The sequence below is a fragment of the Mauremys mutica genome, chromosome 7 (genome assembly GCF_020497125.1).
Source record: "Mauremys mutica isolate MM-2020 ecotype Southern chromosome 7, ASM2049712v1, whole genome shotgun sequence".
Lineage (NCBI taxonomy): Eukaryota > Metazoa > Chordata > Testudines > Geoemydidae > Mauremys > Mauremys mutica.
Window position 1 is genome coordinate 44,406,059 of NC_059078.1, and position 21,866 is coordinate 44,427,924.

At 42.2% G+C, this 21,866-nt stretch overlaps 1 protein-coding gene and 5 non-coding genes across 8 annotated transcripts; all 6 read right to left on the reverse strand.

Annotated features, from left to right (window-relative positions):
- Window positions 1-771: 771 nt before the first annotated feature.
- On the reverse strand, window positions 772-21,815 carry GNL3 (G protein nucleolar 3). Of its 3 annotated transcripts, none has more exons than XM_045023631.1 (15): window positions 21,650-21,801; window positions 20,657-20,715; window positions 16,841-16,978; window positions 15,361-15,474; window positions 14,882-14,965; window positions 13,065-13,200; window positions 12,453-12,556; window positions 10,350-10,488; window positions 9,659-9,746; window positions 8,051-8,228; window positions 7,070-7,212; window positions 4,625-4,761; window positions 3,104-3,291; window positions 1,304-1,385; window positions 772-1,020 (listed from the first exon to the last, which is right to left on the reverse strand). In XM_045023631.1, the coding sequence occupies exons 1-15, from the start codon at window positions 21,660-21,662 to the stop codon at window positions 962-964; spliced, it is 1,662 nt and encodes a 553-aa protein (XP_044879566.1). In that variant the 5' UTR covers window positions 21,663-21,801; the 3' UTR covers window positions 772-961. The 3 variants fall into 3 exon arrangements, with proteins under 3 accessions (XP_044879566.1, XP_044879568.1, XP_044879567.1); XM_045023633.1 differs by having other exon boundaries at window positions 864-1,202; window positions 21,650-21,815; XM_045023632.1 differs by having other exon boundaries at window positions 864-1,202; window positions 21,646-21,702.
- Window positions 7,600-7,673, reverse strand: LOC123375245. The gene has a single exon (XR_006581366.1). It is a non-coding gene; the product is annotated as a small nucleolar RNA SNORD19 (small nucleolar RNA).
- On the reverse strand, window positions 8,313-8,391 carry LOC123375246. The gene has a single exon (XR_006581367.1). It is a non-coding gene; the product is annotated as a small nucleolar RNA SNORD69 (small nucleolar RNA).
- Window positions 9,847-9,920, reverse strand: LOC123375243. Its single transcript, XR_006581364.1, has one exon. It is a non-coding gene; the product is annotated as a small nucleolar RNA SNORD19 (small nucleolar RNA).
- Window positions 12,322-12,403, reverse strand: LOC123375249. The gene has a single exon (XR_006581370.1). It is a non-coding gene; the product is annotated as a small nucleolar RNA SNORD19B (small nucleolar RNA).
- On the reverse strand, window positions 12,930-13,001 carry LOC123375244. Its single transcript, XR_006581365.1, has one exon. It is a non-coding gene; the product is annotated as a small nucleolar RNA SNORD19 (small nucleolar RNA).
- Window positions 21,816-21,866: the final 51 nt, after the last annotated feature.

Sequence of the window (21,866 nt, forward strand, 5' to 3'; positions counted from 1 at the left end):
GCTAGTAATAACCTTGTTTTTAATATATGTCAGAGGTAGTGGTACTATCCCTTATTCTGTCTGGAGCACCTTCTTTTGTGATTGTCTGGTTTCTAGTAACTCACCAGGGGAACACTGCCCTATTAAAGGAAATATCACAGCATGCCTTTCTGAGCCTGGCCCTTTAAATTAAGCAGAGCCAAGCAGCTGGAGTCCTAGCATAGCTGTTTTGCATGTGCATCTCCTTTTCTCCCAGCTGGTAAGTGTAATTCAAGAGGTTACACATTGAATGTCAATTTTTAGCATTCCTTAAGGTATATTATTGTGATCTGTTTCTGCACCAAACGGTTTCTTTAGCAATAGGCGGGTTGCAGGAGGTATTTACCTCTTGTCATATAAGGCAGAATATACATTTTATCACCTTTCAAGTTTGCACCAAGCTGAAGGTATTAAGCATGCACATGACAGATTTTCTGTGTGTGCAGTGAATAGAGATTGTTATAGTTAGCTTGACTTTTTTTTTTTTTTAGTGTAGGAAGGTTTTTATGTAGTCAAGACTAAATTCTGCGGGTTAATTTGACAGTAATTACTATTTAACTTTGTACTGTGAAGTTGCCTTGGTTGAAAGAGCTTTGATACCTTTTGCTAAGGATTAGATTCTTCCTAGTGTAGGTATTTGTGATCTGAATGGAGTGAGGGTGAAAACAATATCTACAATTTCATAGTTTATACTGTGTCAACTTTAATGTTTATCTTATAGTTACAAAATGGAAAACAGTAGTAACTTCTTCTGAAACACCTTTTTCCTACAGTACATATAAGACTCAGAGGCTATTTAGTCCTTAAGATTCATTTAATAAAATCTTTTTACAGAAGTTTAGTGTAGAGAACTACAACATTTACAAAACTGAAGTATACACAGTTCTAGAAAACAAAACATTAAGTTTGAAAATCATGTGTAAGTTGCATTCTATATAATATTTCACGTCAGTAGAGATATCGGTTCTTTGCAGCAGCCTCTTGCAAGCAAGGTCCATAGGACTGAAAGAGGCCAAAGGAGAGAGTGCTTTATAGCTACTTAGAAAGTTAACAATGCCCTTCTCAAAATTAGGCCTTTGAGTGTATGTTTTTCTGTCTTTACACATAATCTGTATTAAAATCATAAACATCATCCTGATCAGTTGTCTCATCCAAGTTGAATGATAAAGTACGGGACTGTTCACCTTCAGAAGAGAGAATCTGTTAGACTGAAATCAATACTAGATTGACACTGTTACAGGGAATGATGTATTTATTACTTAAGTCACGGGCTTTAAATACATACCTGCTGTTTGCTTTTCTGAGCTTCCATCCTCCACGCTCAGTTTTGCAGGGTTTGTTTTGCTGCTTGTCTGAACATCACTTTCCTAAAACAAAGTTACAGATATTATTGCTGTTTTTTTCAGTCAGCAGTAGGAATAAACTTCCCTTTATAGGGGAGACTACTATAACAGATCTACCACTCCCACAGAACTGGTGCTCCTTACATAGTTGCAGTGACTGATCAGCAGGTGTACGGATTCCAATTCACATTACCATTTCAAAGAGTTTTATTAAATGTTTAAATATTTTTATGTAGAGCATCCAGCAAAAGCATGTGCTGCTTTAACCATTCCAGCTCTATTACCGCAAAGGCACTGATAATCTTTAAAAGAAAAAAATCCTCAAACTAGTAAGACTTGTGCTATAGCGTACTGCTCAATCATACTGGGCTTCACCTTCGCCCTCCCAGCTTTTTTTTTTTTTTTTTAAATAACATTTAGATGTAAATTCTTCATGGTAGGCAAGTAGCATATGCAGAATTATTAGACATTACAGTTTGGCAAGGATCACTTCAGTCACACTGAGAATTACCACTTAAAAACTGAGTAAGAGGTAAGCTTAATGAAATGATGAACAGGATTTTTTTCCATCTGTTACATGGTCAGACATTCAACATTCACAGGTGGAGGTGACTGCTTCTCTACTGGGGTTACTACACTGGCACAGCAGAGCTGGGAAATCAAACCTATTTGCACCAGAATTACATAAATCATGAATTCCTACAAATAGTAAACCAGTTACAGCTTGCAGCTTATTAAAGAGTTGCCTAGTCACTCTACTTTATAAACACCAACCCATATCAGTTCTTGTTTTAGGAACACATCAGCTCAACCATTGTTTGTCAAGTGCAATATGGTCAGATTTCATAAATTTTGAGCACTAAAGAAAAAAACCCACCAGGTTTTGTTAATCAGCATGGGAAGGTTTAACACACCAAAGCTGCTATAGGTTGCACTACTTCATGGCCAAGCTTCAAATTTAAAACTGGATAAGCTGCCATAAACCAGTATTTCAGGAAGGCACAGGGATGATAACACACCAAACTCGTTCTCCCGGTGTAAGCAGAACTGAGTTGTTAACAAATAGTTTGGAGACTTTACCAGAGAAGGTTAAGAGAAAACATTTTGATTTCCTCAAGTGATGAGTGGAGCTAGAAGTTAGTTGAAGATGAATAATTTTATATTCATTTTGAGTAGCTTTTGTTCATTCAGTGCTTTAAAAAGTGACTATAAAAATAAACTTTATGAAGTTCTAAGTTTGTTGCTCAATGATTCTGTAGCAAGTTCACTCAGTTGAGCACTACTGCCACAAACTTATGCTAGGATCTGAAAGACAAGGTGGATTCTATCTGGCTCCTATATCATCACCATGATGTGCTTCTGAGAATTCTACAGCCGACACTTAATTAACAATTTGGTTGATGGATGAGCCAGAATAAAATCCAGCTCACTCTTCCAGAGCTGTTAGCTCTGCAGATGTAAGGAGAAAACTGGTTTTAAAAAAGCCCATAAAAATGTACAGTAAAATGAAGACAGGACTCAGATGCAAGGCACAAAGTCTGAGTAGGATAGTGCCATTCTTAGGCACTCACTTTCCTGACCATAACAATGAAGTTCTCTACCTCTCCTTCCCCTCTTTTTGTAGTCAGGCTAACAGACTCTCTAGAGGAGAGAATAGGTGGTTTCCCCTGCTACCTCTACAGTGGATACCCTCTCCATTTACAAGCCGTGATACTGATTGGTTTTTATCAGCTATGTCTTGCCTCTTCAACAGCTTCCTCTTCCTCATCGCTGTCCTGGTCATCTTCAGTTAAATCCTCCCCTTCTTCACTTGTTTCCATGTTCTCCAGTTCTGATGTTCCCTCAGTTAGTTCATTCTCTTCTACTGTCCCATTGGTCAAGCCAGAAGACTGGAAAACGATACTGCTTGCCAGATTGGGATATTTTACAGCTGTGAAAGATATTGGACACCTCTATTAATAAAGTTAACAGATGGACCTAGATGTAATGAACAGATATATATGGGTATCCATTTCCCAAAGGGTAAATCAACTTCCCATCCCCTGCAGGAAAGAAAATAAAACTTAAGTGTGGCAGAGAGGATCCAAGTTCTGAACTGACCTTAGCATGCACCCATGGTCACCAATCAGTTAACAATACAGCAGTCTGACAAACTGACTATAGAAAGTATCAGAGGGGTAGCCGTGTTAGTCTGGTTCTGTAGAAGCAGCAAAGAATCCTGTGGCACCTTATAGACTAACAGACGTTTTGCAGCATGAGCTTTCGTGGGTGAATACCCACTTCTTCAGATGCAAGTGGGTATTCACCCACGAAAGCTCATGCTGCAAAACGTCTGTTAGTCTATAAGGTGCCACAGGATTCTTTGCTGACTATAGAAATAGATTCTTAGTTAAAATACCATACATAGCTTCTTTATGCTGTTTCCTCCCCTTTTCAAGATGGGAGAAATTCAAGCAGACAGATTAAGTGATTTATCCAGTGACCTGGAGTGAATCAGTTGTATAGTTGAGAAAAAAATTGATTCCATGTCTTGTACTCTAGCCACTAGGTCAGCCTTACTCAAAATATTTAGTAACTTTAACATGCTGATTAAAACTGGCAGCAGCGTGGACCCTAGAATTTTACAGTGAAGGGGACGTATCCCAATCTTAATCTGAAGCATCAAGTTGTTATATACATGTATTGTTAGACATGGACAGACTTGAAGAGGAGGTGCAAACCACACAGCTATTTCACTCTTACAGGAACATGAATTCTGGAAGCTGCCCCAAAGAGGGGACTGCATGCCCATAAGGCTTATAAGGGGGGACCCCAAAATGAAGTTTCAGAGAATACAAAGGACTCTCAAGGTGGTTATGTCTTTCAGGTCAGGGCCAGGCAAAGATAGCCACATATCACCACCCCCTTAAAAAAAAATCCATAAAGAAACAGTGCCAGTGAGGAGGAAGTCTCCATGGAAGCAACTTTTCCCATAGTACCACAGAGAAGGCAGCTATGTAGTGAAGGCTTTGGATCTCAGCATATGACTTGGCAAAATAAGGAATTTGAGGGGAAGGGCAGTATAAAGAACAGGAGGATTCAAGCACTCAAAAAAAGGTTCATGCAGATTAGTGGAAACAAAGGACTAGCCAACTAAGTAATAACTGTGTAATACAGGTTACAGCTACATCATTTGTCTCTAAAATAGGGCTCTTATTTGAGAGCTGTGTGCTAAAATCATACCCACCATAACTGTGGTAGTGCATTACAAAGACGAGTCTCACCTTTAATAGTGTTCATATTATCCTTTGCCAGCTCCTCTAAGTTAAAACCCTGCTGCATTTCCGCTACCACCTCCTTGGTGAGGTGTGGTGACAGACTCCGTGATGCAGGAAGCAATGAATGGTAACTAACTTTGGCACTGGGCAAAGAAAATACTGGAATTAAAATGGATTTGACAACACACTAACTAAAACCAGCAACATGCTTAAAGGCACCCCAGTGTTTAAAAAAAAAAAAAAAAAAATACAACCCAAGAAGTGATGTTTCTTCTCACATATCTCAACATAAGACTTGTAATTTTTGCGAACTTCAACAGAAAAATTCTGACTATATAATCTGTCTTACATATTTTATATCAATATTAAGTTCTTGGCATTCTCTAGAGGGGGAAAGAGGAATTACACCTTTTTTCCTGTCAGTACAGACCACATCAGCTATAAAATCTCAACACTATTATTTAGCTGAACTCTAAGGAATATGGGAACTGCTATAAATCTAAACAGACCAAATGGTGCATCCATGCTGTGGGATGGTGCTAAATTGGTGTGGCCATACTGAATTAATGTGAGCATAACGTGACATGACAAACACGGCTGAATGGCTGCAGAGGATCCTGGGAGCAGTTCCTCTTTAAGCAGAAGCAAATTTGATAAAGGACTGGCAAAGTCTGCATGTACGAATGATATTGAACCTATTGGTTGGCAAATCTGGGCCCATGCAAAAATAAATATCACATGTATAGAGTTCCAGCATGGAGCACAGGTAGACCTGGTTATAGTGACCTTACAGCAAGGACATCACGCAGAGACAGAGTGAATGTCTGATGAGTGAGTAAATGTGGGGCGATGTGAGTAAATGTGGTTCCTTCGGTACCACCCCCCTGTCCTCCAGCCCCTTCTATAACACTAGTTAGGTAAATATTAGTATCCACCCGCCAGCTGGCCATGCTTTTAAGACATGTGACTCTTCTGAGGAAAAAAAGAGTATAAGAATTAAGCAAAAAGTCAATTACTGTTGGTTGTAATTCCTTAATTGACGCTTGAAGAACAGGGCCATCTCCAAGTTTTTTGCCGCCTGAAGCAAGAAAATTTCCCCCCACCTCCCTGTCCCAACTCTGCCCCATTCCAACCCCTTCCTCAAATCCCTGGCCCCGCCTCCTCCCCAGGAATGCAATATTTCCCATCCTGCTCCTGCCTCCCAGGCAAGCCTGGGAGGGAGCAGGGAGAAGTGGAGAGGTGGCACGCTCGGAGGATGAGGTGAGCTGGGGGAGGAGCGGTTCCTCTGCCCCCCCCCCATTACTTCCTGCAGCCCTCCCCACGCCCCCCACCACCGCAGCTCACCTGAGCGCGCCACTGCCGCTCCGCTTCTCCCTCCTCCCTGGCGCACGGCAAGCCTGGGAGGGAGGGGGGAGCAGCAGTGCGCTCGGGGGAGCAGGTGGCAGTGGAGCAGAGGTGAGCTGGGGGGGGGTTCCTCTGCCCCCCCTACCCCGGTTACTTCCTGCAGCCCTCTCCGCGTTCCTCACCGCTGCAGCTCACCTCCGCTTGGGGCCGGCTCCTGGCTTTTTGTGCCCCAAGCACATGCTTGGAGCACTGATGCCTAGAACTGGCCCTGTTGAAGAAGCAACGCTGCTAGACAAGAGTAGCCAAAACTCTGCACCGTGGGCTCAAGTAGGACTGTGAACCAGAGGGTCTCAAGGCAACCAAGGCCTTGCCTCGAGGGAATCTGAGGCAGACCAGAGGGCTGAGAAGAACAGACCAGGAGGGAAGCAGCAGTCTATAAAATTGGTAACCACCTTCTCTGTTTTCCAAGCAGGAACTGCGTGAAGCTAGCACAGGGTCTGTTTGTGAAAGACTCGTTAAGAGGAATGTATAGCTCTTAATGTCTAACACAGAAGTTAATATAACTCTTTACCGCTTGTGTAATTCCTTCTCAATAAATTGCTGTATATTGCAGATAATTACTGTGGACCTTTTCCACTGGCGTGACAGTAATCTGCTCCACTGAGAGTCAGTAAAGATTCATTTCAGGGGTAGTAGCACCCCCTGTTGTCATTACATGCCTATGGAAGAGGACTATATTGACTCAATGGTTCAAAGGAAGGACAAAACTCCCATGGCAAAACTCTGCTGGAGCTGTGCTGTGGCAGAGTTCAGCAAACTTGCTGTAGATCTGTGTACACAGGGACCTTTACTCCATTTTCTTAAGCAAGTTCCAAAGATTAATTAAATAGTAGCTCATTCTCCTTCCCATTCTGTAGCTCTGCTGTCAAGCAAGTTCAACTAATGACCCCTTTGGTGTAGTATGCTGAAGCAGGATGAAGAGAGCCACTTAACTAAACCTCCCCTGTCATTTGTTAGTACCCGGAGCTTCTGGTGACACTGTTGTAAAATGATTGGGTTTGGTTGGAAAGAAGTTCATATACTGAAACAAAATCAAAACATCCTTACCCCGTCCAGTCATAAAGTAGTAATTTAGCTGCACTCTGTGTGTCAGGGACACCTCCCTTTTTCAGCATTCCCCTTTTTTGTGCAAGTAAAGTTAAAAACTCTACAGAGTTTCTGAAGTCTGGGATGTTGTAGTACAGTATCATCTGAAACAAAAAAACAATGTGGACAAGGGTTCATTAAGAATCTGGTCCATTTAGTTCTCTCATGATTTTAGGAATGAAAGTACAAATCCAATTGTTTTAAGACTAGTTCCTACTGAGGAGGCGCACACAGAAAGAGAAGTAAGGAGATATAGTTGGGGAAGTCCTTTATTTCTTTTACTTTTGGCACCACACATTACAGAGCAAAAGTAGCTATTCCATCAGCAAATGCAGCTGCCACAGACGGGTATTACTATCAGTGTTCTTATTCCAATTGATCCATGTATAGTTTTCTCACCTCTCCCGTGAAACAGCAATGGCGGTCCACAGAGACCTAACTCTGTAGACCTCAGTGGGAATTAGATCAGTATTCGCTTTAAAGCATTGAACATTCAGAATGAGATCAGAGTTGGATCTGATGTCTTCACTGTAACAGTAAGACACTGAGTGTATCCTCATTTCTCACTCTGCTAATAAAACGATGTGACTAAGTTAATTATATTTCATCAAATTAATTATAAAAATGTACTGTCAGAAGTCTCACTGGGAAAGAGGCAACTGGCTGAGAGGATCTGGTGCATTTTACCTGTCTGCCAACATTAAGAGTTAGATTTTGTGTGATAGATATAGCACCAGTAAGTTGGTTCTCTGTGTCAATGAAGCTTCCCATCCGAGGGACCTCATGCATTCAACTTGCAGTAGATTGAATGCTATCCCTTTACAAAAGCTAACCTTGCAGGCCAGAAAGCAAGATCACCTTTTGTTGGAGCAATAAAGGTATGCAGGACCTAGATGCATCGGGATGAGATAAGAAAGACAGTGGAGCCATGCAATAACTTACCTGCTGTTTACTGCAGTGCTTCAGAATAGCATTTACTGCATCTAATAATTTTCCTGATTCTTCAATATCTGTGGTGGTCCTCAAAGCCAGAGCAAGAGCAGAGTTGGAAGGGGCTGCAATGATGCTTGGGCTGTCTATCATCTTGATTTGTTTGTCAATATGGACTGTCTGCATGCACCTTTGAGAGAGCAAATGCATCCTGTCAGTAAGTCAGCATAAATCAACCACCACGAAGCATTTGCTAAAGGATGAGAACTAGCAAAATATGAAGCTCAGTGTTGGATTGAATACAAACTCCTCATGCAAAGTCAGTTCCAATGCATCATCATGTGCTTCACATACAGTGGAAATCTAAAGCAAAGTAGCGTTGTGATTAGAGTAAGAAGCAAAGTGTTAAACCCCCAAGGTTCTATTCATGGCTGTGCAAGTGATTCATTGAGAGTGACCTGAGTGGGGCACCTATTTATCTGCACGGTGTCTAACCTTTCCCAATAAAACTTCTGCCCCTCTATGGGTCAGTATTGCTGGCTATATGTCACCCCAAGTATTATTATGTGGCCCATGGGTGCCTTCATCTTTAATGAAAAGGTGCAGGAGCCTACAAGTAACAGGTCTAGCTGCTCAGACAGAAACAAAGCATCACATATTGGTAGCCTCTGCATCATATGAAGGCTGCAATCTGCTCTTTATGCAAATCAGAGCTTATCCTTGGACTCAAATTGCAAGAGCAGCCACTGGACAAGCCCGTCTCAAATCAGATTTAAAAGCACTGGCTGTGTCTAGAGACAAGGCATTTATCTCAAAATTAATACAAAAATTGACAGTATTCTAAAATTGAAAATAAAAGATGTTAGACTTTCATCCTGAGTGTGATGGGGTGTACAACTCCACACTGGGCAATAAGGGATTAAGGAGTTGCTCTGGGCTCAGTCAACCACACCTCAAAGAGATGCACAGGCTAGAGGAGGAGTTAAAAGGGAGCAGAACAGCTCTCTTGTGAGCAGACCTGGGAAGAGAGCAGAGCTGCAATCCTCAGCTCCTGAGGATAGGGCTGAAGGAAGACAGTATCTGTCCTGACAGCCACTGCCTGAAGGAACATCTCTGAGGGGAGGGCCTGATCCTGATACACCCTGAGAGGGAGGCATTCCTTCCTCTGTTACTAATTCAGTTTGTTTGTGTTAATTCTCCTTGCTTTTTGTTCTGGACTGACACACACACACCCACACACCCCAAAAAAGGGGGAGAGACTTGAAAGTGACCTGGCCAGAGGGCCATGTCACAGGAAGAGGCACAGGCCACTCAAGAGGCGGAGCAACCAGAGGCAGCCGACCCTAAGGGATAGAGTTGCTATACCATGCCCAGCCACGAGGAGGCATCAAGAAGTGAGCTGACCTTTTCACACAGAGATCCTACTGCACTTTAAAAGCTACATATAGGGGCATACTCTGTCCACCACTGAAATGCAGCAGCTGTTTAGGGAGTGGTACTCAGTTACAATGACTGATCAGAACAGGCAGTGGAGAATGCTGTAGCCAATTGAAACAGCTAGGAAATGTACATAATCAGAATATAACTACAAAACCAATGGTTTCATCAAATTAAACTTACTTGGTAACGCCTCTGACTGGCCCCACATTACAGACACGCACCTCCTTCAGACTATTGATTATACTGCTCTTCCCCACATTAGGGTAGCCTAATGTGAAGAAAAACACAAACGAATGGTAAAAATACCCTAATTAGTTAAACAAGAAACCCTAGTAAATTAGATCAGAACTATTGGCTTTAATACATGTAGTCAGAGTGAGATCAGAGTTGGATCTGAAGTCTTCACTGTAACAGTCAGACAAAGTATATATCCTCATTTCTCACTCTAGTAGTAAAAAGGACAAGAAAAGTGACGTAAAATAAATTAAAAATCACAGCAAGGATCCATCAAGTGTAAAAAGAGGCAGTGCTGGTTGAGAAGAGCTACATGACTTGGTTAGCATTCAATCTGGTAAATTAACTAGCGTCAGATTTTTTTGTGCTTCCCATAGCCAGACTGGTCACATATTCAATCATCAGTTGGTCACCAATGTTAGACACACATATGAGAGATACCTCTGATGAGTAGGAAGTGCAAGAGGCATCACTGGGTGCAGCTATACTAAGTCCCACGTCAAACCTAAGAATGTTCAGTAAAAGGCCACAAAGTATTTCAAAGCCTGAGATGTGAGATAGCACCTACTGATTGTGTTGTATCACCCAGCTTGTGTAATACTGCAGTTTCTTTGTAAGGAAAAGAAATACACCTTACCTATCACCCCAACTTGAATGGCTTTGTCTTGAGTCTTGCAGTGCTCTCGAAGAAGCTTCAAAAGACACTCACTTCCAAAACACATGCTGCCTCTTGACAAGTCAATGTGAGCTCTCTTCTTTCTGAGCTGCTTCTCCTGCTATAAAATTCAAAAATAAAAACATAGGATGGACCCATTTTAACTGTATGTGTTTGAGATGTTAAATATGAATCCAAATGTACATTCTACTCCAATATACCTCTCTTGGATGGCCTTTACAGCATCTTTCTTCCAACTAGAAGGAAGGGACTTGATGAGATACCAATTAAAGTGCATCTGAATTGACTGGCAGTAAGGAGGGCAGTCCTTCAAAATGTTAAGGAGACCATGCATCTAGCAATGTGAACTGACTATGTTAGGAATCATTAAAAAGAGGATAGAGAATAAGACTGAGAATATATTATTGCCCTTATATAAATCCATAGTACTCCCACATCTCAAATACTGTGTACAGATGTGGTCTCCTCACCTCAAAAAAGATATTCTAGCACTAGAAAAGGTTCAGAAAAGGGCAACTAAAATGATTAGGGGTTTGGAGAGGGTCCCATATGAGGAAAGATTAAAGAGGCTAGGACTCTTCAGCTTGGAAAAGAGGAGACTAAGGGGGGGATATGATAGAGGTATATAAAAACATGAGGGATGTTGAGAAAGTGGATAAGGAAAAGTTAATTACTTATTCCCATAATATAAGAACTAGGGGTCACCAAATGAAATTAATAGGCAGCAGGTTTAAAACAAATAAAAGGAAGTTCTTCTTCACGCAGTGCACAGTCAGCTTGTGGAACTCCTTACCTGAGGAGGTTGTGAAGGCTAGGACTATAACAATGTTTAAAAGGGAACTGGATAAATTCATGGTGGCTAAGTCCATTAATGGCTATTAGCCAGGATGGGTAAAGAATGGTGTCCCTAGCCTCTGTTCGGCAGAGGATGGAGATGGATGGCAGGAGAGAGATCACTTGATCATTGCCTGTTAGGTTCACTCCCTCTGGGGCACCTGGCATTGGCCACTGTCAGTAGACAGATACTGGGCTAGATGGACCTTTTGTCTGACCCGGTACGGCCATTCTTATGACTAATGGGACTTGTGCTTCCATTCCCGGCTGTGCTGAAGTATCACTGTATGACCTTGGGAAAGTCACATAAAGCCAGAATGGGGAGGAGCCCTTACTCACTTTGCTGAGCATTCATTCAAGTAATCCCACTGATTTCAATGGGACTACTTGCATGAACAATTGTTTATTAATCTAAGGGCTCCACAATCTCTGTGCCTGAGTTTCTGCACTTTCAACATGCAGATGATGCTTATCTATTTCACTGTGGCACAGTGAAGATTAGCATGCGTTTGCAAAGCACTTTAAGTCTCTCTGATTAAAAGTGTTACACAAATATTATTAGGGTCTTAAATTAATGCATGCAAGAATCAAAAGATATGTATTATCATGCTCCAATGGGAGATGGGCAGTGAGGAGGCCATTTCTCTATTACCCCAACTCTTCGTGAAAAAATTCCAAATACCACTCTTAGTAATGTACAAGCTTGGGATGGAAATAAGTGTTCACTCAGAGGCTTAAACCAGTTTAATTAAATTGGTTTAAAAACAGATTAAATTTAAACCAGTGCAATGGTCTCCTGTAGACAAGACCTTAGATTTCAGGACTTCCTCATTCATTCAATGCTGATTCCATTTTGTGTGTCTTTCAGTAAAAATCCTTAGCTTGTTGCTTTGCCTCAATGCAATTTTCCAGTCATAATTAGTAGTGTGCATTACTGAAGCAAGAATTCACCAACAACTGTGAAGTTTCCCCACCCCAAGCAGAAACGTTCTAAGACTGCTCGTCACTGTCCCACCACGCCAAAAGTATCAGTTGCAGGAGCACAGCCAGTTGGCCATAACACCCCCCCACCCCCCAGATCAGTAGAACTTTGTATTTTAACTGGGAGAAATCAGAGTTGGATCTTGCAATCTTCATCTTCCTGTCAAGAGTCCTTGCTTTTCATCATGTTTCAACCCAGCGACACACATATGATTCTGTCTTACACAAGAGAGACAGCAGTGCTCTTACCACACTTCTGTCCTTCAGCTGCATTGAGGATTTAAAAGCGACTGTTGGAAACTCATTCTTCAAATAATGTAACCATTTCTCCAAGTTCTCCCTTGGTACCAGATCTGGAAAGGAATACAGACCTTTCACTCTAATGAACTTCAAGTGTCACTGTACGGAATTTATTTAGCCTGGGATCTAAAGAATTGCTTTCTGTTTTCAGCCATTAGATTCAGTCTTTAATATCATGTATAGTTTTAGGAGCTTTTGTTCCACACAGTAGCTGGTATAGTAGGTGAGATTACCCAGTCACCTCTGAGAAGGCTACTCTGTCCTTAACATTGAATCTTTTTTGCTCTTACGCAAACAGTTGCACCATTAAAAAAATAAATAAATAAAATATGTTCAATAGTCAGTTTGACCTGTTTGTGTGGATCTTGTCACACAGCAAGAGGTGAGAAAACATATAAAAATGGGAAAGTGTAATTCCTTGAACAAGACAGCGAGCTCAGAGTTGGATCTTAGTCATCAGTAGTATCTCAGACTACATTGGTATCTTCCTCATAGCTCATACACTAATACAGAATCCTATGAGTGACTAAACATCTGTACAAAACAGACTGTTTCACTTACCGATTTTGTTTAACACCAATAGTAGCTTTTTGTTTCCTCCAGACTGAGTAATGATTTGCTCCACCTGGGAGCACCGACAGCCCAGGGGATCTCTGGCATCTAAGACCTGCAGGACTATATCTGAAGCCTCAATCACCTGAAGTGGAATAGAGAAAATACATTCCCATCCACAAGATTAGAAACAGCATTACAGGGAACATCTCTGAAATCATCAGTACTGTTCTCTCATTACAATGAAATTTTCATTTTAAAGAATGACCTGTAATTGAGCTTTCCATTATATAAAAAGTCAACTTACATTTTTGCAGTTTATTTTAAGACAACACAGGAAAACAAATTTAGTTACTGTTTGACTCCTTAACTCTTAGCATTGTACAAGGAAGACACACTCACCACCACACAGAGCTTACAATGCAGAAGTCTGGGTGTCAAGGTTAAGACAGTTTGTCATCTTTAAATCCAACAATCTCCTTCAGTTAAAAGTGAGCAATGATGCCTGTTCTAACAAGGTTTCAATAATTAAAGGGACACAATTAGCTTGAAATTGAGTTAATTCCAGAATTATTTATTTAAAAGTAGTTTCAATTTGTCTGAGGCCTTGTCTACACTACAAAGTTTCGCCGACAAAATAAAACCACCTCAACGAGAGGCATAAAGCTTTTTGCAGCAAAGTTAAAGCGACAAAGCATCAATGTAGACACTGTTTGTTTTGTCCCCAGAACTGGCTTCCCTGCCTGCCCTTACCACTCTGCCCACTGTTTTGATCTCTGCTGCCCTGCACTGGCATGCACCCCTCCGCTTTCAAATCTCTGGGAAGTATCTGAGAGCTGAGCATGCTGCTCCCTTTGGTGAACGAAGAGCAAATAATTAGCATGGAATGCTCCAGTTCTGCCCTGCACTAGGAACACCGGAGCAAAACTTTGTAGTGTAGACAAGGCCTGAGTCCTCTACCAATTTTATCATTTTACAATTGCATTTTCCCATTTTTAAAGCGTTTCTCTCCTGTATGAAAGACCCACACACACAGGGAAAACAGACTTGCTTTAGAAGGGAAAAAATTGTAAAACGGGCTATACACAAGGTTTTGTGCAAAAAAAAAAAAAGAATTTTTCAATGATATAATCTGTATTACTTGTAAGGCAGAGTTTTCAGAGTGATTTTTCTTTTGCTCTACAGTAATGGAGACAAAAGCAGTTAATCAAGAACAGATCAATTTTCTGCACTGATCAAACTTGCTTTATTCAATTTTTAATGAGGTCTCCCAGGCAATCGTGAAGAATGTGTGTGGAAATCTTTGTTGTTGTGATCTCAAATGATAAAAGGGTTTTATAGCAAACTAAAATATCAAAGAATTTTCATTTTTTTCCATCCTATTGGCAACAGCCCATTGGATTTCTCAGTCAGTTCTAACACTTGGGTCAGTATCAACCTATCATTGCAAAAGAAGTGTAACAATACAAGGGTATGGTAGGCCTCTGTCTTGCAGGACAGAAAAGTGAAGCCCCTTCATCTTTTTCTTTAAGCAGGCAGATGTTAGTTAATTGGGAATGAGAGTTTAATGATAAATAACCTGATCCTGAAGTACTTTGGTAAAATGCTCCTTGACCTCAGCCCAAGAGGGATAGTGCTCAAAAGTGCTGAATGCCCACAATGGGAGTTGAGAGTGCTCAGCACCTTTACAACACTGGGACCCTAAAAGTGTACTGTTCTCTAACAAAGTCCATAATATATAAACCTCTTAACTGAAAAGGAAAGTATCAAATTAATTTTTTTGGATGCTGATGAAAATATAGAAAGTAATAATTAAAGGTGCCTACCTTTTTAAGTTCTCTACAAAATGACTTCTTCGAATTTTTATCCAGCAGTGTGTTAGATTTTGCTTTTAGTTTCATGGTTGATTCCTGAATGAAAAGACGATGGGAGGAGATAAGAGAATCTGAAGCCACAAATTAAAATATTGTCTTTACACAATAGAAGGTAATAGCAACTAGAACTGCAATATTTCTGATAGCATGAAAAAGCAACAATCAGGGAATACATGTTACTTGACGTTAGCAGTAAACCTGACACCCCTATATATACTTTGATTAAAAGGGATGCATAATAACTTCCATGTTCTCACTAGTTCTATCACTACACCAAGTCTCTTCTGTTGGTCCAACTTGAAGACAATGGGAGTTCTGCCATAGACTTCAAAGGCTGCTGGATTAGGCTTTATGAGAGGATGGAAAGTTTCTCTCTTGTGCTGCAAGTGAACTAGCCTCTTTGAAAAAAGAATTATACTACACATACATACCTTCTCCTCTGGATGTTTATTTGCTTCGGTAGCATTCTTTTTAGCCTGTAGCTTTCTTTTCTTTTCAAGGTCTTTCTGCCTAGCAAGTTTCTGCTTTTGTTTTAGTTCTTCAAGCTAATTGCAAGAAAACAAGACAGAGAACAACATTTCATAAGCTAAAGAGTATTCTTCCTCCCCACTTATGATCAGGATTGTTTGTAAAGTGCTTTGAAGATGAAGAGCAATGCTTTAAAAGTGCTACACATTACCACCTAGGATTATTCTTTGAATATTTTGCATGAGTTTTAGTGCTAGTGAAAGGTGCCAGGTTGAGAGCCCTAGAAAGCTAAGTTCTCTATCCATAAAAGAAGCAAAATCCTGGTTGCAGTGAATTCAATGGCAAAATATCAGTGGGACCAGGATTTCATTCAAGAGTATGGTTTAGGTCTTAATCTTGACCTAGAGTGGTCGCATTGAAGGAAAAGGGATATTCAGTCTCCACGGTCTTTTCAGTCTTGGTGTATGCGTCTCCGATACTGGTCTGGAACTATTAAGAAATCAAGGGCGGGAGCTTAAAGAACTGGTTGGCTGGTGTGAGCTTATTTCTTCTCCTGCTTTTGTATCATGGAAATGGTGATACATTACTACTGCCAATTAAACTTTTGGAGGCACTCAGATACTTTGGTGCCAAGACAGACAAAAATAATTTTATTAAAGCTAATTTTAAAAAATTATACACAGGCAAGAAAAGAGTGTCTGTACATCTGGGTATAGTGCTTAAATTATCCACAAATACAATGTTTGTTTTAAAAGTCATAAGATACATATAATACTTAATCAGCAATAACCCAAATTTATGTGAATAAATTTAACAATACAGTTTGGATATTAGCATCAAGTATTCGGGTACATCACTCATAAAAAGTTATACAGCGAGTTGGTTGTGGAAATAAATATATCAAAGAGTGAAGATTGTCCCTCAGTAATTGAGAATTTAGGGTAGGCTGTCCATTTTCAAAATACAATCCATTAGGGAAGTATTTCAGTTACTTTCCCAACTGTGCTTCTCATCGGCACTCCAGACACCTTCAAAATGATGTCAGAGATGGTCCCTCTGTGGCAGGGTAGTCACATTAGCAAACAGTGTTAATGTTGCCCACAAATATTTTGGTGCCTATACAGAGGATTTCATCATACAAGTGTCAAACTGGCGAGACTTTTTCCCCCTTCCCCACATAATTTAAGTACACCTCTACCCTGATATAACGCGACCCGATATAACACAGGTTTGCATATAGTGCGGTAACCCCGGGGCTCTGGAAGCGGGGCTCAGGCGGCGCTTTAAAAGGCCCGGGGCTCCGGCTGCTGCAGGGAGCCCAGGGCTCTTTAAATCACCACTGGAGCCCTGCTGCCGCTACCCCAGGGCTGTGGCAGCAGGGCTCGGCCGGCGAAGTGGGGATATGCACATAACCTCTTCCTTCTATTACAAGCTGTATTTTACCCTTTGCTTCCTTTGCTCCGCTTCACGAAGAACCTCTTCTTTAAAAGGTGCAGCATTGGGAATTCCTGGATCTTTCTTGGGCTTTTTGTGCCCACGTTTCTTGGCTTCTTTCCTGAGTTTTCTGCTGTGCTCCCGAACCTATGGGCAAGAAAGAACAAACTCTGGTATTGGAGTCACAAATCCAGTTTGATAAAGAGACCGTCACACTTCTCCTTCCTTCATATTTATGTCTATAAAGATTTTCTGTGTTTGGAGTGAAGGGCTTTCAATTATAGACTGAATCAGCAGGTAGCTGTGCTTAAATAAGCAGACCCTGAATACTGCAAAAGTTAAATATTCAAAGACTTAAGTTATTATGTCATCTATCTGACAATGTAGATTTGTTCCCTACATTTAAAAGCAACTTCCCATTGCAGCTGAACCCTATGTCCACTCACAATAAGTTCTGTATTGCCTAGTTTTTGTATTACTTCAAAGCAGTTGGTTGGTTTTCTGTTTAAAAGTATTTGGCATTAAAAAAGAAAACTATTTTTACTAGGGCTGTCAAGACATTAAAAAATTAATCGCACTGTTAAACGATAATAGAATACCATTTTTTAAAATATTTTTGGATGTTTTCTACGTTTTCAAATATATTAATTTCAGTTACAACACAGAATACAAGGGTACAGGGCTCACTCTATATTTATTTTTATTGCAAATATTTGCACTGTAAAAAACAAAAGCAATAGTATTTTTCAGTTCACCTAGTACAAGTACTGTAGTGCAATCTCTTTATCATGAAAGTTGAAATTAGGAATGTAGAGTTACGTACAAAAAAAATAACTGCATTCAAAAACAAAACCATGTGAACTTTAGAACCTACAAGTTCACTTTGTCCTACTTCTTGTTCAGCCAAACGCTTATGTGCCAGGTGCGTTAAAGATTCGTATGTCCCTTCATGCTTCAACCCCCATTACGGAGAACATGCATCCATGCTGAAGACGGGTTCTCCTGGATAATAATCCAAAGCAATGCGGACTGACACATGTTCATTTTCATCATCTGAGTAAGATGCCATCAGCAGAAGGTTGAGTTGGGGTGGGGGGTGGGGGGTTCTGTAGTTTCCGCATTGGAGTGTTGCTCTTTTAAGACTTTTGAAAGCATTCTCCACACCTCATCCCTCTCAGATTTTGGAAGGCACTTCAAGATTCTTAAACCTTGGGTTGAGTGCTGTAGCTATCTTTAGAAATCTCACACTGATACCTTCTTTGTGTTCTTAAAACGAACAACATGTGCTGGGTCATCATCTCAGACTACTATAACATGAAATATATGGCAGAATGCAGGTGAAACAGAGCAGGAGACATACAATTCTCCCAAGGAGTTCAGTCACAAATTTAATTTATGCATTATTTTTTTAATGAGCATCATCAGCATGGAAGCATATCTTCTGGAATGGTGGCCAAAGCGTGAAGGGGCATATGAATATTTAGCATATCTGGCACATATGAATGTTTAGCATATCTGGCACATATGAATGTTTAGCATATCTGGCACATAAATACTTTGCAATGCTGGCTATAAAAGTCCCATGTGAATGCCTGTTCTCACTTTCAGGTGACATTGCAAATAAGAAGCAGGGAGCATTATCTCCCATAAATGTAAACAAACTTGTTTCTCTTAGCGTGGCTGAACAAGAAATAGGACTGAGTGGACTTGTAGATTCTAAAGTTTTACACAGTTTTGTTTTTGAGTTCAGTTATGTAACAACAAACAAAAAAAATCTACATTGGCAAGTTGCACTTTCACAATAAAGAGATCACACTACAGTACTTGTATTAGGTGAACTGAAAAATATTTATCATTTTTACAGTGCAAATATTTGTAATAAAAAATAATATTAAGTGAGCACCATACACTTTGTATTCTGTGTTGTAATTTAAATCAATATATTAAATGTAGAAAAACATTCAAAAATATTAAATACATTTCACTTATAGTCTGTTTAACAATGCAATTAAAACGATTAATTTTTTTTAGTTAATCGTGTGAGTTAACTGCAATTAACTGACAGCCCTATTTTTTACATGTGTGAACTTTCTTTACACCAGGGGTCTCAAACACAGCTCCCCCCTCCCCATGTTGGGCCGGAGCCGCTCTAGGTAAATGCTGGGCCGGAGCCGCTCTAGGTAAATGCTGGGGGAGGGCTCCCTGCCTGCCCGCCCTGCCCCCACGCCACTCCAGGAAGCAGAAAGAAGGTGGGGGAGGAGAGGCACAGATGTGTGTTGATGTTGCGTCAGGCACTACCCCCAGCAGCTCCCGTTGGCCGCAGTTCCCCGTTCCTGGCCAATGGGAGATGCTGGGGGTGGTGCCTGAAACAACAGCAACACACACCCCTGTTCCACTCATTCCCCATGTTCCAGAAGCTTCCTGGAGTGGTGCGGGGGCAGGGCGTGCAGGCAGGCAGGGAGACTGCCCTGCCCCCGGTGCATGCTGGGCCAGAGCCTGCCCCCTGAACCCCTCTTGCAGTCGAACCCCTTGCCGCACCCTGCACCCCGACTCACTGCCCTGAGTCCCTTGCTACACCCTTCACTCCAACTCCCTGTCATACCCCTCCTGCAACCCAACCCACTGCCACACCCCGACCTCCTGCCATACCCTGCCCTGAGCCACCTGCTACACCCCTCCTGCACCCCAACCCCCTTCCATGAGCCCCCTGCCACACCCCGATCCCCTGCCACACCCCAACCCACTGCCCTGACCCCTGCTGCACCCCAACCCCCTTCCCTGAACCTCCTGCCACACCCTGCACCCCAACCCACTGCCCTGATCCCCCTGCCACATCCCTATCCCCTGCCACACCCCTCCTGCACCCCACACTTCAACTCCCTGCCCTGAGCCCCCGACACACCTCTCCTACACCCCGACCCCCTGCCTTCACCCTGTGCCGCATCCCTCATCCCTCCTGCACCCTACACCCCAACTCCCTGCCCTGAGCCCCTGTCACACCCCACACCCCTCCTGCACCCCCTGGGGACAGGGAGGGGGCGGAGTTGGGGTGAGGATTTCAGGGAAGAGGTTGGAATGGGGGCAGGGAAGAGGCGGAGTGGCGGTGGGGCGGAGGGCAGCAGCCGGGCGGGGGGAAGAAAGTGTCAGTAATGCAGCCCTCAGGCCAATGTACTAATCCTCATGTGGCCCTCGTGGTCATTTGAGTTTAAGACCCCTGCTTTACACTGTGGTATTAGCATCCAGCATTAGCATTACAATGCACATTGGACTCAGTCAACATTCATTTTCTATTTTTATGCCCATTCATTCAAACAGCAGAAACACCACCAACTTTGAAATAATACAAAATAAAAACATGTCTGATATCAGAGTAATGAGGATGCTCTGGGCAAGCTAATGCTACCCTAATTTGAATACTAGGTGCTTAGATGCCATCGTGCATTAGAAATATCTTAGATAAACTGATGAGCAAAATGACAAACAAGTTACGTATGGAATGGGTGGCTCACAGTTGGGCCTCAACTTGGCTGGCTACGACTGCAATATAAATGTTAAACAGAAATTATATCACACTCCAGAAGCATTTTGGTCATTAGGGCACCTACATTTAGTTATGCTTTAAACAGAAGTGGGTTCTACTCAAAGCTTTACATCCAAACCGCACCCAAATTTGGATCCAGAGCTGAACTTTACAGTTTGAGCCAGTTGCTAGTTTTTAAACACCATGAAATCCATGTATTTACATAATCCATCATTAGGGCTGAAATATATCCAAGTGTCCCTTTAATATGAATGCTTAATAGCAAATTTGGCATTGAGACCTACCTTCTTCTGGATTTTATATCGTTTATGGCAGGTCATGCGCTTACTAGCCTTCTTCAACTCTGAAAACATCAATATGGGTTATAATCAGGCAGAATGGATACACGTTCCAAATACAAATCTAATGAGCAACACCTGAGTGGAAGCCACAGATGCAGAGTTTACCAAACAACAATTTTTTTGGTTAAGGGACAGAACTGAAAAATCAGAAGAAAAATCGATTTAAACCAAAACCATTTTTCCCAAAACATTTGTTGAATTGAAAAAACACACGAAAATTAAATTGACCAAAAATACTTCAGTTGACTCAAAAAGAATTTTTGTCCCAGCTTTTTGTTTTAATTTAGTAACTTTAGGGTGTTTTCACTCAATTTGTGTTTTATTTTTTTAAATTGGCCAAATTCAATTTAAGACGCTGTTTTGAAACAAAACGCTTCAAAATTTTATTAACAAAAAGGTAGATTTTTTTTTGGATTTTTTATTAAAAACAAAAATCTTCAGTTTTTCCTTGGCCCAAACTATTTGTTGAAATGGGGCAGAATTTGCGAATAGCGTCGCAGCACTAAGGGGGAATCTTTTGACCCTTCCCCCAAAATTATACATTGGAAAAAATCTCGCGCCGCTCCACACACATCCCCATCTCGCCCCGACCCTGCAAAGGCTACCGGCGACCGGCATGTGTGAACACGTGACGCGTTAAGCAGCGCCCTGGCAGACCAGCAAGGCCTCAGAAGCAAATTCCAGGGCCGGAGCCCCAGGCTCGGAGGGGAGCAGAGGCGAGGGGGGCGAACCGCTGTCGCTCCCCCCCGCAGCAGCTCTGAGAAAGCCCCCGCCCCCACGGAGAGCGAAGGGGGGAGGGGAGCTGTGCCAGCTCCTCACAGGCTCGATCGCGACAGGGAAGCGCCCGCTGCCCCCCTCCCCGCTCGTGGGGCCTAGCGGCCCTGTCCCGCGCCGGCCGGCCCGCCCCGGTCCCGGGCGCCCCTCGCGCGCACTCACTGGGCCGCCTCATGGCGGCGGCTGCTCCGGGCGCCGCTCTCCCCACGTGGAGGCCGCTGAGGCGACTGGGGAAGGCTGGTCCCGCGAGGAGGCTCTGCCGTAAAGCAGGCCGGTCCCGCGGCTTGGGCTGTGTCGCGCTGGCGGGCTCGCTCGGCGGCCGGGCGGGCTTTGCGGCAGCGGCAGACTCGGCAGTGAGGAGGAGCGGCCGGAACAGCAG

What these genes read in the sequence shown, in the direction of transcription:
- GNL3 (XM_045023633.1), bottom strand. An exon ending in AGCACTGCAGTAAACAGCAG is followed by an intron (nt 7,213 to 8,050) that starts GTAAGTTATTGC and finishes TTTTTGTTTCAG; the next exon opens with ATGATACTGTACTACAACAT. An exon ending in TAATATGAACACTATTAAAG is followed by an intron (nt 3,292 to 4,624) that starts GTGAGACTCGTC and finishes TATCTTTCACAG; the next exon opens with CTGTAAAATATCCCAATCTG.